General features: G+C 41.3%; 1 protein-coding gene across 5 annotated transcripts in view; it reads right to left on the bottom strand.

Annotated features, from left to right (window-relative positions):
• The window catches only part of STXBP6 (syntaxin binding protein 6), a 239606-nt gene that overhangs the window by 161111 nt on the left and 58144 nt on the right, over positions 1-20351 (bottom strand). For 4 of the 5 annotated variants that reach the window (XM_037129358.2, XM_053670495.1, XM_053670496.1 and 1 more), the window contains exon 2: positions 2639-2827. In XM_037129358.2, the coding sequence (XP_036985253.1) occupies positions 2639-2792 (154 nt within the window). In that variant the 5' untranslated portion in view covers positions 2793-2827. Of the gene's footprint in view, positions 1-2638; positions 2828-13813; positions 13834-20351 lie in introns of those variants that run through there. The other variant, XM_053670497.1, reaches the window with a different exon arrangement.

The raw sequence follows: 20351 nt of genomic DNA, 5'->3' as shown, positions 1-20351 counted from the left end.
GCCTGATCAAAATGGATAGCTGGTTTTCATCAACCAAACCACAAGAGCTGAAAGGCTGGGCCTCCCTGGGAAGCCTAGGTGGTTCACACTAACAGCAGGAAGGAGACTGTCACCGAAGGGCTCTGCTTTCACTTCACAGCCTCCTGCAGGAGTTCAGCTACAAAGAGGTCATCCTTAGACTGAAGAGGAGAAAAGGAGAAACTCAAAAATCCAGCTGAGTCTTTTAATGAGGCTGCCATTCCCTCTACCTGGAATGTTCTCTGCACCAACATCCTTATCTTTTCTGAGCCAGTGATGCGGCTCTGGGTTCTTCCAGCCCAGCCAAATTCTCCTTCCACATGACTGCATCTCACTATATTTTTCCTTGTTAGCCTTTTTACAGTTATGAGTATGTTTACTGTAATGAGTAACTTATTGATGTTCATTGCTCCTTCCCCATGAAACAAGGGAAGCTTCGTGAGTTTCTCTCAGAACTGAGCCCCCACCTCCTAGCGTGATCAATAGATAAAAGTACTTAATAAACATCTGAGTAATTAATGAATTACTTGTTAATAAAAACATTCCCTTATCAGAGATGTGACCTCTATTCCTCTAAGATTCACATAAGTTAGAAAACAAAGGTAGCTGCTTTTTTCTCAGTTATAAGAAAAATCAAAGTGCAAGAAACTTCTGGGCGTCAGAGTTGCCTAGCATTCTCCCGACCTAATTTCTATGAACTCATCTGCTTATACATCAGATATACTTATCAACCTTTCCTCTCGAAATTCAAATCCATGAGGAGGATGAAACCTTTCAGAACAAAAGACTTTCCTCCATTAGAATGAAACAAAAAAGCAATTCTCATAGTTTCAGACTTTAAACCTGAAGGTCTTAGGTGTAAAGGAAATGCAGTTATCCAGTCCTTCTCTCCTCCGGCAGAGGAGATTTTTATGCCGCTCACTGAGACCAGGTGGTCAGAGCCCCCACGTCACCTGTGCAGACTGCACGATCCCACACGGGCTAGCAACGGCCGGTGCCGCTACTGCACACGAAACCTCCCTCTTCTGAAGCTGCAGACATGTTCTAGGAAAACCTCTAGGGCATTCTGGACCATCCATCTTTTCTTCAACTACCCTCTTCAAGAAATCTCCATGAAACGTTGAGAGCACAGAGCTAAGTAAAATTAGAATCACTGTGCATCCATGTTCAACTCGGCCCAAACACAAAACAAAATTTACCACAATACCCTTCTATCGTTACTGGTGCGAGCAAACTCTAGAATCTGAATTTAAGAAGATGAAAATATTTTTTGGGGGGGATCTTTGGTTGTTGGCGTTCGGGTCCTGGCCTGCGTGCCTGGGTTGTGTCGGCCTTCACTCCCCAAGCCGTCAAAATATTTTTAAGACTCAAATGTCATTAACAAGATACTAGGAAGGTATTAGGAAAGGCTACTTCTTCCTTTCACTTAGTCCTTAGATATAAATAGCACCCTATCACATGCCGGGCACTGTCTAGCACGCGAAAGGCATGCAAATGTCCTCTAACAATAACCAGATTTTATTAACCTGATCTTTATTTGGGATGAAGAAAGAGAGACCAACATTTCAAGCTCAGTTCCCCCAAATGCATTGAAACGAAAGCCTTCTTTCAACCATGGAAAAGGCATTATTACCAAAGAGCTAGGTATGGTCTCATTCCATTTTATACTAAGATACAATCTTATTATTATCTTTACATGTTTTTTCCAGAAAAAAATGCTGCTTCTACCTTGAAATAAATTTTGATACACTTAGATGATCATGGGCTTAAATTTTTTCTTAAAAGCTAAAAAATGGGTTCAGAAATAAAGTTTTATTCCCAAGCCACAATTGAATGAAATTTTAAAAAAAAAGATGAATTAAGGCAAGCTTCATCTTTCATTGCTCAGTTACAAAAAATATCAGAAATACTACAAATACCCCCAGGTGTTCAAATTAGCATCAACCATATCTCCATGGAAAACTTGTCCAAGTTTAATCTAAAAAAACTTGGTTTGAGTCCACAGTAAATTCTACAGATCTTCTTTCTACAATCACAAATAGAAAGAGAGAAAAGAAAACCAATCCAACAAATACTGAGCTGAACAGACACAGATGCTTCTTCCTGCCAAGGAACTGCTGTCAGGCAAAGCAGTGATCCGTGAGCTCAGAGCACTTCCTCACATTCCATAATGTGTCGATATTTCTCGAGACAAACTATTACTGACTATTGGTAACTGTTCAGAAAAAGAAATTCAATGAAACTCAGGCTGCCAGTTTATCAAAATACCAGCAATTGTTCTAAAACAAAAATCCTGGAGGATACCCACATTCTGTCAATGTCCCAGTGAAGGAAGTAGGGACAAGCACCTGTGTCTGCCAAACCCTTTACAGAAGCTCTTAATGAGTCAGAAAATATATTAAAATCAAACTTCATCACCTTTCCCAGATAAGGCAGCCTCAAATGTAGAGGTGCCACGAGTCAGTGAGGATCAGGGAAGTCAGCAGAAAAATAAAAAAGCAGTGTGGAAGAGCAGACATACATGTACAAAACCTGGGTATAGAACCCTTCTGGATACCCTAGAATGAACTGTTTTAAAAGAGACGTTGTTTCAATAATATCAATATCCGGCTTTCATTACCTGACAGGCAGATGTAAGTTAAGTATTCGCCTTGACCCCCAGTTGCCAAGAAAGGAATCTTTTTCTTTGTTCTCCTCTTGACCTGGACAGCTCCCAGCATCCTTTCATCAAGAGGTGCAAAAATTTCTTTGCTGATGGCAGACTTGGCACTCATTGTAGAGCTGGAGATGAGAGCTCACAGTGCGTTTTCTAAAGGAGACAAAGGAAAGGCCAGTTGGAATTGAGAATATTGTAAGGGCCCACACAGTGTCAGAATGCGCAGCAAGTCCATTTGCAGGTGAAGTAGATTTCAATTTGTGGTTTAACTTCTCTCTTGCTTGAAATGCATTACAGAATCATTAAGAGCAAGCTATTAGCATTTGAAATAACTATGAGAAAATACAAATAAAAAGAAAATACTGATTTACTCGCTGGAAATGTTAAACTCAGTGTGAGATGAGCAGCATAAAACAGGATCAGGGGAGTTTGTCCGTCTGTCCCCCAACTGCATCCACCTGCATTTAGGTTGAACCAGCATGCAGTACCCACTCTGCTACTGTCCTGTAAGGAACATGGTTTCACACGTCCAGGTGAGAAGTCTTTCCGCTGTCCAACAATCCTTAAAGTCAAGAAGTTCCTTACGCTTTTTCAAAATCTCCATTAACTGCAATATAAACCTATTTCTGTAATTCTATTCATAGTGGAAATAATTATATCATCTTCTACATAATACTAACCTTGCAACAGAAGGCCATTAATATAATCACCCTTCAGCTGCTTTGGCTCAGGCTAAGTATTTAATCCCAGTGTATTTCTCAGCTCCTTTCAATAGGTCCTGTTTTCCAATGCTCCTCTGCACCTACTTGCCATCATCTGGACCCTTGCAAAATTCTCCACATTTTCCTTTAGCCAAAATGGATACAGGATTATACAAGTGTCTGACTAATGCTAAGTATTTTGGAAATGTTACCCAACAGTTCCCATATATTATGCTCTTGTGGTTAACTGGAAGTGTGTGCCCAATAAATAATTAAGAAACAAAGCAGTATTTTGCTGACTCACAAGGAGCCCCTCACTCCCCCCCCAAAAAAAAAAACTTGCACATACACAGGCCCCATGTAATATTTAGTTTTCCAGAAGTTGCACTTCCCTAGTGGTTTTAATTCTACTTATTTGTATCTATTATATTCAGGGTCAATCTAAATTTTAGCCTTATCTTCCAAAATGCTCACATGTAACTTGAGTGCATGTTTTTTGTCATCCTAGTCACAGTCTACACCTAACCGATAACGAATATTGGTTCAAGCAAGTAATAAATCAAAACTAATAGTACAGAGAGGGCTTATGGGTTGGTCATGCAGATTATACAGAGTATCCAGAGATCCTACACGAGGATCACTAATAACACGGCCATCAGCACACAGTAACAGCAGCTCACAGAGTTCATCAGCCTGCTGTAAAACTGAGCCAACTGGCCCTACTAGGTGCTACCTCTATGTTCAGTATTAGAGATATAAGAAATCATGAAGACATGGTCCCTGTTCTCCAGGAGCTGACTGCTGACTACATCAAAAGTTTCGCTTAGATCCAGATGATTGACAATGAAGACCATGGGGACATGTTTCCCAGTGCACGACTCACCAGTGCTACCTACACACCTGTCCGCCTATAACCAGACCACATCTATAATCTCATGGTAGAAAAGGAATATATTACAAAAAAGAGAGTATCTTCTGGTTAAAGAATTTTTTCCCAGTTTCAATTCTATAATAAAACAGATATTTTTAGTGTCTCCAAAATAAATAATAAAATGTCACTTTTTATTATCTACCTGTATCTCTGCTACATATTATAAACCCATACTCAGATCTACTCAAGTTCTGATCACGGCATTTTATCTTTGCTACCAGGCCCTTCACATGGTCTGAGAACATATAACAACAGGCGTAGGGGACCTGTTTTTCAATGTACCGACCACTAACTGATTCCCTAGAAGTTATCAAGTGGAATTTCGCCTATGATTTTCCTAAGTGGGTGTTATCATAGACGGGCATTTTCCTTTTTCACTGATGATAGCTAGTTCTTTTCTAGCTCCAAGGCCTCTCACATGTCCCCATTTGGGGACATGAGAAAAAGAAAGCCAGTGACAGCAGAGTGACCGCAAACATTCTATAAGCAATGCAGAAAGAAAGTCATATTCCTGAACTCATCAGGCATCCTCTGACCGGTGCCTTCCCAACTGGCATGGCCTTTGATTTTCCATCTTGGAGCCATACTTTTCTAAAATTGTGGTTAAAAGTAGAAAGCTATTGTTTTATTATGTAAAATATGCCAGGAAAAAAGTGACAGACATGTTTTACTAAACTCCTGGGAATTTTATTCTTGTTTTGAAAAACCAGTAAGAAATGAAAATGACCTTTTGTTGGAGACACACACACACTGATGTTCAGTGGCAAGTACAAAAAAGGAAAAAAGAAAACCTTCATTGAACTTGGGTTGAAATTTCAACCCTACAATGTAAGATCTATATGTGACTAGGTAAACCTCTTAACATTCCAGACCCTCAGCTTACTATCTGCTACACGGAGGTATCTTCCCCTTCCCATGGAACCATCGAAAGAATTAAATGGAACGATGCAAGCAAATCACTTCTTTCTAGTGCCTAAATTATAATAAATGGCTAAAAAGAAAATTTGTACTAACTCTCCTGCTATAATATGAAAAATAAAAGGCCCTATGAACTTGCATGAAGTGGGTAAATATAGCCATACATACCGGAAAGTATTTGTAAAAGAAAAATTCTACTCTTAATTTACCAAAGCCTCACTTTTCTCATTCATGAATATGAAACCCTTGAAACGTGGGTAAGTGGTCTAACATGTGAAAGTCTCTACACCGTGTTACGAGGATAAGAAGTCCAGAGGTGTCGCTCTTAGGAAACGCTCTAGTAGAGTACTATCCAAGTCATTTTTATGGGAAATTGTCAAAATTGTTGTTCAGGATGACAATACTGGGAACAATAAAGCAGCTACATGGCAGACCTGACAAGCTCGGCGGCCTAGGGTAACCCTACAGGGTGAACTGTTATAAATTCCTAACTGGGCAGGTCATGGTGGGTAGTCACACCCCAGAACTATAGCTTCCTTAGTAAAAGGTTCCTCTTTACCTTAAGCAAGGCCCGTCCACTGTCCTCCTGCATCTAGGCTGGCACACCTTTGACCTGTCAGAGTCATCTTTTCGGACCCTCTCACTGGAGCACATGCAACAAACTCCTCATGGTTCCCACTTGCCCTCCTAACACCTTCATCTACTTAAGTGTTAAATGGTAACTATCCTATACCCACCAATGTAAAGAAGTACTGCATTTCACCACATGTACCCTGCATGTTTTCACCCAAATTTTTGAAGAAAAAGTGGAGATGCACATTGTACATGGGTAGTACTAATTCTGTTTCTAGATAAATGTTTTTAATTCTTTTACTTATGCATTAAGTGTATAATTCTAGAAAGCAATAATGATATCCATTATTGAAAATAATACTCTTGGATATGATAATCAGTTGTGTTTCTAAATATAAGTAAATAAATAACTGAAATTTAAAAAATGAAAGATTTTTTTCCTGAAAGTCTGGGCCAAAAATGTGGGTGCGCATTATACATGGGAGCATGTTATACACGGCAAAATACAGTATGTATCTGTTCACTGGGCTTTTTATCCAATCCCCCATATTTCCCGACTGTGTTTTCTCTCCATTCCTGAATCCACCACCAATGTATTTCATGTAACCTTCCTTGTGTTCTCTTCTTCAATTCTAAATCTACAAAAAGAATTGCCAAGGTACCATTCTCCAGAACATTTTCTCAATCCGTTGAGAGCTTGCTTCAGGGCATGTCCTCTGTCTGGCTCACATAAACTCTACCAAACTCTTATAAAACTTTACTGTGGCTTTAGATGTTATTTTGTTGGCGATACTGACAGGCCTAGGCAAAACCGCACATGTACGTCTGTTTTCAATGCTACCCTGGCAATGGGAATGCACAGTGGCTTACAAAGGAAAGACTCAGAAAGTAAAAGGGCTGCTATTGTAGCTTTGAGGCGATAGTCTCTGAATGTCTCCCAAACCCGATTTCACATGCGAATGCATCTCAGAGAGCTTTTCAAAAATGCAGATTCCTGTGTCCCTCCTTCATACCCACCAAAGCAGAATCTTGGGATCTGTGTCTTTAAGGACTTGAACTGGTTCTTCTGTAGCCATCCTGACACCTAATTTGAAAGCTGATAGCTTAAAGAGGAACTGTGGAATAGAAAGGAATGTATTCTCAGGAGAGAATATAGGAAGAAAATGTAAAGGATTTTCTTTATATTCAACCAACCAGCTTTCTCAGGTCTTAAATTTTTTGTTGGTAAATCAACATCCAGTCCAAAACTGAGATCCCACTGCAGGGAAACAAGATGAATTCAACAGCAATGGTGAACCGATGGCCATAGTTACTCCAACCTACATCACCCTGAAGGGCAGCAAGTCATGCAACCCCAAAACATGCTACTTGCAGCTGAAGGCATCAGAAAGATAGCAAATGCAGGGGGAAGCTTTCTCTGAACTCCACTTACCTGCCTGAAGAAGAGTCTCCAAAATAAACCTGGTTGTTACAGATCCCTCCCCAGGAGTTTTATCAACCAGAGAAGAGTGACTGTTGTCACAGGAGAGAAAACTAGAAGTCAACACCATACTGCAGAGAAACTTTGTCCCAAATTATTCTACCTCCCCTCAATTCCTCTAAGGGCCCATTCATGTTTCCTATAAATAACTTACTTTCCCCAAAGAGATCTATATTCCTTTTCCCCTTTTCATATTACAATGGTATTTAATCCTAAAATCAAGCTACCTTGTGGGTTATCTCCCATGTATACATGAGGTATACCTGTTAATGAACTTGTTTGTTCTTTCTTATTCATTTGTTTTATATTGCAGGGGTCTCAGCTAAGAACTCGGAAGAGTAGAAGGAAGATTATTTTTCCTCCCCTACAACCCCATGAAAATTCTTTCCTTTACTCGTCCACAGCTTCTACAGGCTATAATTACAAAGCTTTCCCATCCAAGAAACCAACCTACAATATGATTTGCAAGTCAAAGCAGCCTTAAGTGGTAGTTGTGGGAACTAATTGCAGTTACTTTTAATCTTCCTCAAGTGTATTCGTGTAGCTGCTTTTCACTTTGAACCATCTAATGCACCGTTCACTTTTGTTAGTACACGGCTACTACAGCGAGATGGCCCTCCACCCCCACAAGTGACCTACAAATAAAAGTATCCTTCAGAGCAGGGGCTCTTAACTTCTACAGCCTCAGGAAATAGGCAGATGAATCGGACATAGTAAATGGGTACAAATAAAGATGTGTCTGTAATCCAACACTAACATTTTCTATTTCTAAGAGTTGAACTGACACTCATCCTGTGTGGTCAGAAGACAAGGAGGGGTGGAAAGGACTCCAGCCAATCAAAACTGCAGATGCCCTTCACCTGGGTACTCATTATCTTGCAGGCAGTTCTAAGTGGGTATGGACAACGGGCTGAAATGTTCTCCCCTGAGAGGCCAGAGCCTACTCTGGTGAGATAGCAGTGCCATCCGCTTAGCATACTGTCATTAGAGAACTGATCATCGTACCTCGTTACCCTCCTTGTTCTGGTCCCATCATTAACATGCCATCCTGTGGTCAGACTTGAGCACCGGATGCACCAACAAAAGTAATCTGGACTGTATGCCAATTATGCTTCCGGTGTCAGTTTGTAAATAGAATCCCTGGTTTTAGACACTACCCTCCAGGACTGATGTTACTCAAACATGAGGCAGATGCCCTCAAAACAAGCTGATACCAAGTTTCAGAGTTCTCTGGGGTTCACAGTAAACATGTCACCCTAGAAGCTTTTGGGGAGAATCAGTGGGTCTCCTGTAGGCAGTCTTCTGTAGTGCACAGAAACTCGAGTGAGGTGACTTCAAATAACTTAGAAATGAGAGCAATAAGGTTATGTTCTAACACAGGACTTGTCTGCATTGCCACTTTGTTTCTGAAATTCTACAAATGCAGCTTTTAAGCTGATGACACTAACTATGCACCCAGTTCCCACTTTCTTACTGGCTTTAAATCCACTTATTTGGCTGACTACTGAGCCTTTTCACTACGAGTTAACCTACACCGGATGTTTTCCCTCAACTCTCCAACCTTGCATAAAAATTAACGGACCATCAAATCCTGTGGATTCAGTTTCACGTTTCTGGACCCCGCCAGTTACTCTTCAGTCTCACACCCTCTGCCTTGGTTGGGATCCTCACCATCCCTGGCTTGTACAATCTGGATGCTCCAGTTCGGCTCCCATCTTGCTCACAGTCCTCCCTCTACACCATTCACTGTTAACATTCTAAAGGAGAAATACTGTGTGAGCCTAACTGTATTTGTCCCCCATGACTGAGGCCTTGACAGAGAAACATAAGTTTTAATTTTGCTCCCAAATCCCAAAACTTCACAGGGTAACAGAAAACTTGCAATTTGTTGTTCAATGAAAATCTCTCTCTTTTTTAAAGATTTAATTTATTTCTCTTTAGAGGGGAAGGGAAGGAGAGAGGGGGAGAAATATCAATGTGTGGTTGCCTCTTGTGCATCGCCTGCTGGGAACTGGCTTGCAACCCAGGCACGTGACCTGACAAGGAATCGAACCATGACCCTTTGGTTCATAGGCCCGCACTCAATCCACTGAGCTACGCCAGCCAGGGCGAAAGTCTCTTTTTTTCTGGCTTCATATATTAAGGTCAATGAGATAATGTGAAGTCAGTTTAGCTTCCTTACAAAAATTTACTGAAGTAAGGGTTACTGATTCTGAATATGCAAAATTCCTAGTTAGGCAATATTACTTTTTAATAAAATAGTTCTCCAGATGAAAACTTTAGTTGCTCCACAGCATGTATGCATAAGGAATAATTAAATAAATTAGACAAAAATTTAAGTCCACCAGTCAAATTTTCCATGTAGCTCAATTACTACTTATAACTAAAAATTCTCATTAGAAAAATCTAAAAAGGTAGTCTGATTTGCCAGTATAATAGGCACCTAACTTTAATCTGGTAACAACATGCACACAAAGTTAAAGAGTGCAGTCACTACCAACGGCATTCTTGGCGGTAGAAACAAGGACTCTGGAATGGGCTCGCCATGGTGTGAAACCAGAGGGACTGGCAGGTCAACGATCCATGTTTAAGACTTCACAGAATTTATAAAGATTAGGACTAAATCAACACCCCCCAAAAAGTATTCTGAAAGTAGTCAGAAACTTTTGAAAAGGAAAATAAAAATTGTAAGTATATGAATAAAGGCTAAAAATAATCTCTAGTCTGCTAGAAAAATACTTGGAGACAAAGAAATACCTTAAAGGGGGAATTCCAAATAAAGACCTACATCGACATCAACTGAGGAGCCCAGGGCCTGCTCACAGAAATTCAGGGCAGGGCAGGGCAGGGGAGGGCCTGTGTTTGTTTACTTGAAGATCTGTTTGGTCTCTTCTGCTGTACAAATAAGTTCACAGTCATTATTGTTGGAGGTCCATGCTCCACATTGAATGAATTACTTATAAAGTAAATATATAGACTCCATAAACATTTTGAGAGAACACGGCAGATACTCCGTAAAGCCCTAGTAAGAAGTCACTGAGGTCTGAACACCACTGCATGAATTACAAAGTACTCCCACGTTCAATCCTAAGTGTGCAATCGAGAAAGCCGCCAAGTACATCTTCCGAAGTTTGCTTTAAGATTGTAAATTAGAATCATTAGGCACATGTTTTTATGAATGGCGCACTATGCTATTCTTAACTCACTCCTACTGGCCTAAGGATTATGAGGAAGTTCTAATTTCTCTCTCACAGAGATTAATATTTGAGTTGGAAGCCTTTGGACAGGCAACTCTGCTCCTGGAGAAGAATTGTGAGTATGCATGACTATGTTAAAAATGTGTGCTTACCTTGGATTCATTTTTAAAAGCAAAACATTATAAACAACCTAAATTCCCATCAATATCCAGTCTTCATGGGTTAAATACAGTATGGCCTATCCACTCAATGGAATATTACACAGCTCTTAAAAATCATGACATAGGTCTACAGATGTTGACTTGGAAAAGTGACCATGACATACTACAGAGTGAAAACAAGGTTACAAAACAGAAAACAAACTCATGGATGTAAAATCACATGTGTGTATTTATATGCATAACAAGGCATCTAGGAAAAGTTTGCCAAAATATTAACACAATTATCTCTGAATTGTGAACCAAGAAATAGATCAGAGATTCTGCAGGGCAGTATTCTCATTCAACCAAAAACACTCTCTCCCCAAACTGGAAGACATATCAAAAGATATTTCATCAAGATCCAGTTATCAACCTGCCCTCCTCTCTTTTCAATGCCAGTCCAGGCGTGGTGCTGGGAATTCAAAAGGTAAAACTGGATAAATTCCCACCTTCAAAGAATTGTGAGAAAGAGCAAACAGTGCGAACTAGTTATAACAAGGCCTGGGCGGCACTGCTGTGAGAAGAAAATGGACTGCTCCTCTGAGCAAACGCCGCTAGCTCCACGCCAGGGCCCACGGCCCGGTGAACAGAACACCAAGAGGTCAGCTCGCGCTTTCTCCCTTGGACGCACACCTTTGGATCACCGCAAAAACAGCGCAGCCATCCACAGCAGCCTGGGTCATAGCTCACTGATGTTTTTTAAGTGCATGAAACATGTAAAAACTTAAATATAGTTTAACTCTTTAAGGAAGGAAAAGAGGGGGCTCTTTCCACTCTCAGGTTACCAAATGCTGTAGGACTTGGCTGGCTTCCTTTCCCGGTACATACTAACCCTCCTTGTGTAGGAGACATTATGTTCACAGGATCCTCCACGCCAGTGACTCACATCTGCCTCAACTGTAAGTCTGGACTATTTTGATCTCCTCTTTCCTTGCGTGTATGTTTAGTAAACTTATTCTTCTTGTAAGCTTAATACCCAAAGGACAAGCCCTGCTCTCCACCCAGACCACAAGACCTGTGTTTACACAAGTTTACTGGCATTGTCAGGGGCTTTTTAACCTTCTTGTCAATCAATCACTACATCCTAATTTTAACAAACGCTACAACAGAGCCAAAAAACATACCATTGCCGACAATGAAAGACAGCTGCCGGGAGTATGACATACGGAGGATTTGTTAAGGTGGGGTGGAGATTTCACAAGTGCCACTCATTCTGAGGGATTCATTCTATAACAGAACCTTCACGTTCGCAGGTTTAAATTCCAAGGACCGGTAAGGTTGTTTCCAGAGAAGCCATATACCAATCCTACAGTAGCAGGTAGGAGTAAAGTATCAAAGGGAAGGGCAGGCTGGGATGCCGTCCATTGAATTATGACAGGATCGTTAACCCCAAATGTGAGGCAGGCCTTAAAAGCTGAACTTAACTATAGCAAATAAAAAGCAAGGGTTGTTAGAGAACATGAACCCAAAGGAGCTCCAACTGTGGGCATCTCCCAATTTCTGGGGGCTTGTGTCATTGGGACGCCCCACCGCTGGCTGGCAAGCTAAGAAACCAGCTACTGGCCAAGGAGCACCGCTGATAGCAGACGACGCTGGCAGCAGACAGATGCATTCCAACCGAACGTGACCAAAGCCACATGGAAATTGACAACCTGAAAATAAATGTTTAATTATGTGCTGTGCTGATTGTTTCTTCTACTTACACTGAAAATACGAGGGGCAGGGCGGGACACTCAGCTCATACGTGGAAGGAAGTGCACGTGTATAGCAGAAATTATAAATTTTTAAAAAGATCAAACACAGCAACCATTCCAATTAATTAATTAATTAATCCTTTGGCAAGCATAATATGAGTCTTTATCTTTTCATTTTCATGCCAGATATTTGTTGACTCAGACATTAGGTACATTGATTCAGCTATTTCTATTTTAGAACAGACCTAAAATATAACACTAAAAAAAAAAGATAAGCCTTTAAAAAGACCCTTCATTTTTTAAGTATATGAAACATATAGAAAATCTAAAATATAAAAGACAAAACCTAAAATATGGTTGAAACAAGTTTATATATTTTCTAAAAACCTAAAAACTGGAGCAAAACTTCTAAAAATATTCTCTAAATCTAACATTAATTTTAAAATGATATTTCCTAGTTGGATTCTTATTTGAAGACTATCATCAGTTTATAATTTTTCTGAGAGAGCTTAAATAAGTTTTCTGTAATTGATATTTTATCAGTGTTATACACAGCAATGGGGGTTAGAGAAGAAATGTGATCCATTTTACACATACTTATTGGTACCGTGTCGGTACTTAGGTACTTATCGTAACTTAGGTACCTTAGTAACTTAGGTACTTATTGGTACCTAAGTTAAAAGGCAAGGCACTCCGTCCTCCAATATCCCAATTTCACAAATGAGATTTTCGGTGAGTTCATTAAACTCTTCTATCTGATATGGATCTGCCAAGGATTGTAACTTCAACTTTAATTGGTCTCCCCAGTCAGGGTCAACTTCCTGATTCTGTTCCTGGGCTGTATAATCTGAACAGTGCTGGCGAGATTGCTGCGCAGCCGCCAGAAGCTTTCCCTAACGCTGCCTCAAATTCCAACAGGAGGTGCATTGACTTAGATCTGAGGCTGTGGCATTTGAAAATCCCCACTGATATGTACATACCTGGGAGAAAGGGGCCAGATTCCATTCTACAAATAAAGAAACTAAGGTTCTGAATCTCAAAGATTTTAAAGGGCAGAGCAGGTATTGGGACCTAAAATGTGTGATTCCAGGAGTCTTTGCTTTTCCTACGATATGGAAAAGGTGAGGCAGGAATGCACTTCAGGTAAACCCAGATAAATCCGCTCTGCAGTTCTGCCTCTTATCAGCCATGCTCTCTCGTGGCCTAGAAACTGTTATCCCTGACCAGTGGCTATGAAGATAAGGAATCGGGCTGTAGTCCGAAGTCATTCTTTGTGGTATCTGTTCATCTAGGGTGTGCACGTCACGCTGTGTAGTTGGCACCGAGGATCACAGAGTCTAGTTAAAATAGATCTTGTTTGGCTTCCACAGATAACTGGGGGTTGAGAATATGTTAGCAGGGAGTCTACAATAGATAGGTCTCTGTCCCCATAAACAGGACAATACCTGATGAAGCCTCGTCACAGCTGTTCGCCACCCTCCTTTTGGACTGGCAGTTTGCAACAGGAGTCAGCTCCTGGGAGGATCTTGGATGGCTGCCACCAGGCAGTTTTATGAACCTTGTAGGCTATTATCCAAACCGGAAAAGGCTTAACTATAAAAGCACATATTTCAAAGGTTTCTGCTGGTTCTCAAGGGAAACTCCTCTTCCCACTTCCTTTGCTGTATTGCCCCCCTCTGGCATCTCAAAAACACATGTGAACCCTCCCTCACATTCTTTCTGTGCCCTCTATCTTTGCTGCCAGTGCTTTAAGCAACCATAGTGGCTCACCTAGCAGCAGTGCCCCAGGCTTTGCGATTTTAAAACACTCAGCAAAGGGAATGCCATCCACTTGATTTTATTGTGAAGGATCTCAGCAAGACCTTCCCAAAGAGCCAGCCGACCACCACTTGTTGATAGCTCCTTGGGCCCTATCCACCAGCAGCTTATACTTCAGTGCAAAGGCATGGGCAAGTTAGAATGCTGGCTTTCATAGGCTTAAAAATTTAATATTCATAGCGATAAGTGATCTTGGTGGATGTCTGTATCATCCAACTTTCTCCCTTAAATCGTAAGAAAACAAATCCAAATGCTAATTCCCAAATCATAGCAGTGAAGAGTGGCAAAGTGAAGATTAGCACTACCATTGCTCTCCACTCTGCCGAAGGCCCTTTGAAGTATCAGTGATGACAGCAGCCTCCAGTGTGTGGAAGGTGAGAACAGGCAGCATGTCAGGAGGAAGAAGGAAAGAGAGAGAAAACATGACTTATCATAGTTTTATTTGTTTTCTTATAATTTGGTGCAAAATTAAGCATTGGACTAGAATACCTGTAAGTCCACAGATTCCTCAACCTTTGGCTATCAACTTTTATTCCCTTGAATTCTCAGTTTATCTTTTCTCATGTTGCTGCTGTGCCTGAAAGCAGTGATGGCCTACCCAAGTTGGAACAGCCTGAACCAGTCCGAGAAGCACAGAATAGCTTTGGCCAAGTACCAAGCTACAGGGCTCTGTGCTGACCCCAACTAACAGGAGCCCTCCTGCAGTCTCAGTGCTCTGAGCTATTGGAAAGAAATGCACCTTGGGCAAAGTCACATGTCCATTATCAGTCTGGGAACTAATGGTCTGGCCTTCATGGTCTCCTGAAAGTACATGATTACCATGCCAGGAGCCTGGATTACTGTTGTAAGGGTTTCTCAGTACCTAGTCCAGGCCATGGGAAACACAGGAACTTGTCAAGCCTGAGTTCTTAACTTTGGAACTGTACCCTTCAGTCTCAGTACAAAAAACACCACCAGGTGCCTGCAATCTGTAATCAGCGCTCTATTAAAATGCTCTTCGAAATGCCGGAATTATCCTGATTTCCACACACAGCTGTACAAGGTCCTGTTGGGTAACTGAAGAGTCTTTATAGGTTTGTGTGAGACTCCCCAGAAGCAGCAAACTAGAATGCCTTGGTTAGGACCCAGCATCCAATCCACTCTGATATCTCCATGAGCGAGGGATGGGTGGGTAGGCAGCTGTCCCTGTTGTAAGTGTTGGGATGTCACAGACCAGCCCTACAAATCCAGGTCAGACTCGAGGTCCATAAGCAAATGAAAACTCTGCCCCATTTAATCAGCTCTTCTGTCATTCAATGTCAACTCCTTTTTTAATCAGTATGTTCCAGAAAATAACTAGCTTTGGACCTAACTAGCTGTGCAATGTTTGATAGGGAAGAAAAATTTATCTATTGAAAACTACTCTAATACTAACTCAGGTTAACACTAGTGCAAGTTCATGGTATTACTCATTAACAAATTACAGAGACGTTCAAGCCCATCTGATCAGGCTCCCCGTCCAGATTCTGGGACCAAGGCACAGAAGTCACTTCTCCCCTGTCCCAATCCTACAGATGTGGGATGGTGAAAAGAAGGCTAAGCCTCTCATCAGATGATCTGGGTCTGAGCTCTGCCTCTGCATTTACTTGATGAATACATCTGGGTAAAATTCTGCACCTCTGAGAGCCATATCTTCATCTTTAAAATGCAATAGCGCCACCCACTTCACAAGACTTACAAAGGATGAAGAAGGAGGTTATGGAAACACCTCCCACCTGGGATGCCCTTGTCCTCAAAAGTCAGACAGGTATGGAAGCGCGTCAGCTTACAGCTGACAAATGCGTATGCGCACCACAGCGTGTCTTACAAAGCCTTCCTCAGGGGTCATACTGTTTCATCTTCAACTGGCGAGGGAAGGAAGGGGGTATTGTCATCTCTCCTTGACAGGTGAAGAGAGTGAGGCTCAGAGGAGGGACCCATCTTGGTGACTCCACTAGACTTTGTCAGAGAAAGAGAGGGATTTTCCTCCTGCAATCCTGTCCTGTTCCCATTGCACCCCATTTGGAACTGCCAGCTTAAGCAGGAAAATAATGACAGAGCCAATTTAAGTCTGCTCCACTGTGGATGGAGCGTTGTTACCATGGGAAATGCAGTATAGAAATTTTAAAAAGGCAAAGGCAAGAAGAGATAAAAGGAGCACACAAGGAGCAGAGCAGAGCTGGGTGAGACATAGTTCACCCTTCATGGCGCAACAGGTCCTAGACACAGAGGAACAAGATCAACACAGTCCTTTCCCTTGTGGAGCTTGCAGTCCGGGTGGGGTGGGGTGGGGAGCAATCAACAAGTGGGCAAATTAGCGCAGCGGTTGAAAATAAATCCATTTAGACACATCTTGTGGGTTTAGCAATTAAGCAAAGTGATAAAGAATATAGTCACTATCACTGACCACTAGCTGTCAGGCAGGAAAATCAAATCACGTGGAGCCAAAGCTCTTCAAACCTTCCAAGAAGAAATTCATCTAGTGTTTATGAATATTTCTGTCCTAGCAACATAATGTTTTTCATTGTCAGAGGTAACAAGAAATTTTACCTGAAGGGACAGAACCTTCATTCAATACACTTATAGAGTAATTACTATGAGCTGGGCTTTGTGCAAGGGATGCAGATTATAGGCAAAGTAGATATATTCAAGGAAAAGAGTCTAGTTGGAGAGAAAGACAGGGAGAACAGGCGACTAGCAGACAAAAGGAGGAATTCAAAGCTGCTGCCCCACAGCGGCAGAAGATGCCGATACCTGAATCCTTCACAGGGGTGTCCAACCTTTGGCCACGGGCCACGTGTGCCTCAGGATGGCTATGATTGCGCCCCACCACAAAATCGTAAATTTTCTTAAAACCTATTTTTTACTCATTAGTTTTCGTTAGTGTTTGTGTATTTAATGTATGGCCCAAGACAACTCTTCTTCTTCCAGGGTGGGCCAGAGACAAGGTTGGACACCCCCACCAGAGGCTGGCGATCAGGAGATGCTTGCTCTGTTCAGCCTATCCTTGAAATGTAATTACAGACTGTAGTGAGGTCCGCCTGCACGAATGACGCAGGGATTTCTGCTGCCCTGAAAAGCCATGGATGCTACTGGCTCTGAGTGAATGACTGGGAACTCCACCTGGGATCTGCGCGAGGGGCAGGGACCGCTCTAGCTCCCTAAGCCAGGAAGGACAGTAGACCCCCTGAGGGGACACATTTATGCACACAACCTACACACTTTCAGAAAGCAAGAGGAAACTCTGGCTACATGTATGGAAAAAAGAAATGGTCATGGAGAAGCTGCTATAGGAAAAAGGTATGTGAGACAAACATAAATTCCTCAAATGTCTATGTGGTGCCAACTATCACTGGAGAATGGGGAGGCGAGATGAAAGGAAACTGCTTTAAAAGAGTTTGCCCCCACCTCTGCCCTGAAGTGGGAGTGGCTAGATCTGAGGTCGTAAAGTGATAGTTTGAAGAATAACTTTTCTTGGCCCATGCACTTTTAGAAATATACACTTTATGTAAAAAAGAGTTCCAGTTTCTCTTGAAAATTGGGAGGGTCTGACAATATGAGGCCTGCGTGCCTACCTCTCCCCCATCATCCCCATCTCCTCAAGCAGTCCACAAATTCACCAGCGCCCACCACTCCGTTTTACTGCACAAACCGAGGCTTAATGAACATTGACCATCATTCAAGTTGCCCTGTTTTTCTTTTATGAGTCCTGTTAATTTAGTGTTGTCTAGTATCTATGAGGAATCTGGTGTAGATACTAAATGAATTAGCCTGACTAGAAAACGTGTAAGAATATATAGAAGAGAAGGAGAACAGTTTTTTTTAAAAAAGGCATAGCCTAATGAGGAGGTAAGCAGAAATCAAGCAATCATCAGGTAAATTTTGAGAAATTAAACTGAAGGCATGAAAAAGAAAGTGCCAAATATTTGTATCACATAGTCGTCTTAGAAGTTTATAAACACATTATAAATTTCAATTCCTACAAGCCAACCGCTTTGGAAAGTGCTACCAAACAGGCGCTGGAGACACAAACAAGGTGAAGTATGGATGGTGGAAATAGCCTTTTAGAGAATACGTCAGTCATATTTATCAGAAGCTCTGGAAATAGGCATCACAGCAATTCTGCTCCTAAGAATATATCTTAAGGAAGTCAAACAAGTGGGCAAAGATACACATTCAAAGGTGATAATCTATGTGACTGGGAATCTTAAAACACCAGCATGATAGTTTTCTTTCATTGACATCCAATTTAATCTCTCTACATTAGGTTAGCCAAAAAGTCCATTTAGTTTTTTCTGTAAAATAAAGAACACATTTTTCATTTTCACCAATAACTTTATGATTTAGATATTTTGTGTATGTCTGCTGTACCCCACATGACAGAATATTGTTCTTAATTAATGTCTCAATTTGATCACTGTCAATGTCAACTGGTCTACCTGACCGTGGAGCATCATCCAGTGAGAAATCTCCAGTATGAAGTTTTGCAAACCACTTTTGACACATTCGAGTGGTCAAAACACCTTCTCCATCCACTGCACAAATCTTTTTTTGTGTGTGTGGTTCAGTTGTATTTTTACCTTCCTTGAAATAATAAAGCATAATAAGCCAAAAATGTTGTGCATTTTCTTCCCTCTTCAGTATTAAAATGGCTGTACAAAAATTTACCAATTTTGATGCTGTTTTTAAATGTACACTGATATGAGAACTATCACAATATAATCTAACAAAATTGTTTCAGATGAACTAAAGATGACTAAGTGTTACTAGAGCCATCGTACAGAAAAAAAACAAAGGAACTTTTTGGCCAACCCAATATAACCAAAAGAGCCAGTGTTCTGAAGAAATATGAAAGCTGAAACCTCATGTATTCATGTTTTCATCCAGGCATTTTATTGAGTATCTACGATGTTCCAAGTCTGAGCTAGACCTCAAGAGAGTCACTGCGCAGGAAAAGGTAAGCAAGAGGGCATGGTCAGGAGACTATGCTGAAAGGACCTTTGAACTTGCAAGGGGGCTCTCAATAACCACTCCTCTCTTAATGACCACTGGCTTTGTACAAAGAGCTTAAATATACAGGGGTGGGCACAAGTAGGCTTATAGTTGTTTGTATGGGAAAACATATAATACAAGAATGAATAATAATTCAAGAATAAACTTTGTATCGTAACTTTAATTTTGCCCACCCCTGTATAATATCTGAATTTTTTAAAAAGAGCATTTATGTCTACCTTGCCTCTCATAGTTCATGTAGTAAACTTCTTAGATTTCTGCATTCATCTAAAGAATTCCTGGGAAGAAATAAACTACACAATGTCACAGGATCATCCCCAGCACAACTGTCATCTATTTTATTCCTGTGTGTACCTAACACTACATCTCACTACCTAATTGGTCTGTTGATTCTGTGTGTGTGTTCCTATAATACATAAATCCCCCTGATTTTGGATAGCTGGGTCAAAGTGATGAAACGGTTACTCATTGGGTAAGTCCAGATTAATCCAGAAAAAGTTGGAAAAAGCTAATGAGAGAGAGTGCAGGGCTGGGAATCAGGAACTTCAGGACTTTTACTAACTAAATTAAACTAGATAAATAGCATATATTAAAAATAAAAAAGGAAGCCCAAGATGGCAGTGACATGGGAGGACACCAAACTCACCCCTCTCATGAGCACACTCAAATATACATGTGGATAGAGAGCAATTACTCCTGAGAGACAACTGAGGGATGAATGAACAGCTTCTGAACAATAATCAAGAGAAAGAGACCCCCACAGGGAAGGCTGGGAAACTGTAGGAACCCTCTGGGAGCTGCAGAATCTCTCCAGGTGGGAGAAGCCAGTGAACACCATTGTTTGTATACTCTTCCACTTCTATAGGGTGGGCAGGAGCTCTACTCAGTGCTTCGGCTTACCTGCAAGGTCACCACAGCTCATTCTCAGGTATGTTGCCTGTGGCCTTTTGCCTCTAAGCAGAGGAAGCAAAAGGAATAGCAAACAAGGCATCATAATGGGCACCTGGCCTTCCTGCTGGGCCACTCCAGGCAGCCTGGCCAGTGCCCCAGCCACCACAGGTGCCTGTCGACTCCATCCAGCTTCCCCAAATTACGCAGCACATAAAGTCTACATGGAGGTTGCTTCTACACAAG

The sequence above is a fragment of the Artibeus jamaicensis genome, unplaced genomic scaffold, assembly GCF_021234435.1.
Source record: "Artibeus jamaicensis isolate MK-2021 breed Jamaican fruit bat unplaced genomic scaffold, CSHL_Jam_final contig_588, whole genome shotgun sequence".
NCBI classification, from domain to species: Eukaryota; Metazoa; Chordata; class Mammalia; order Chiroptera; family Phyllostomidae; genus Artibeus; species Artibeus jamaicensis.
This window is presented reverse-complemented; position numbering and strand designations above follow the sequence as displayed.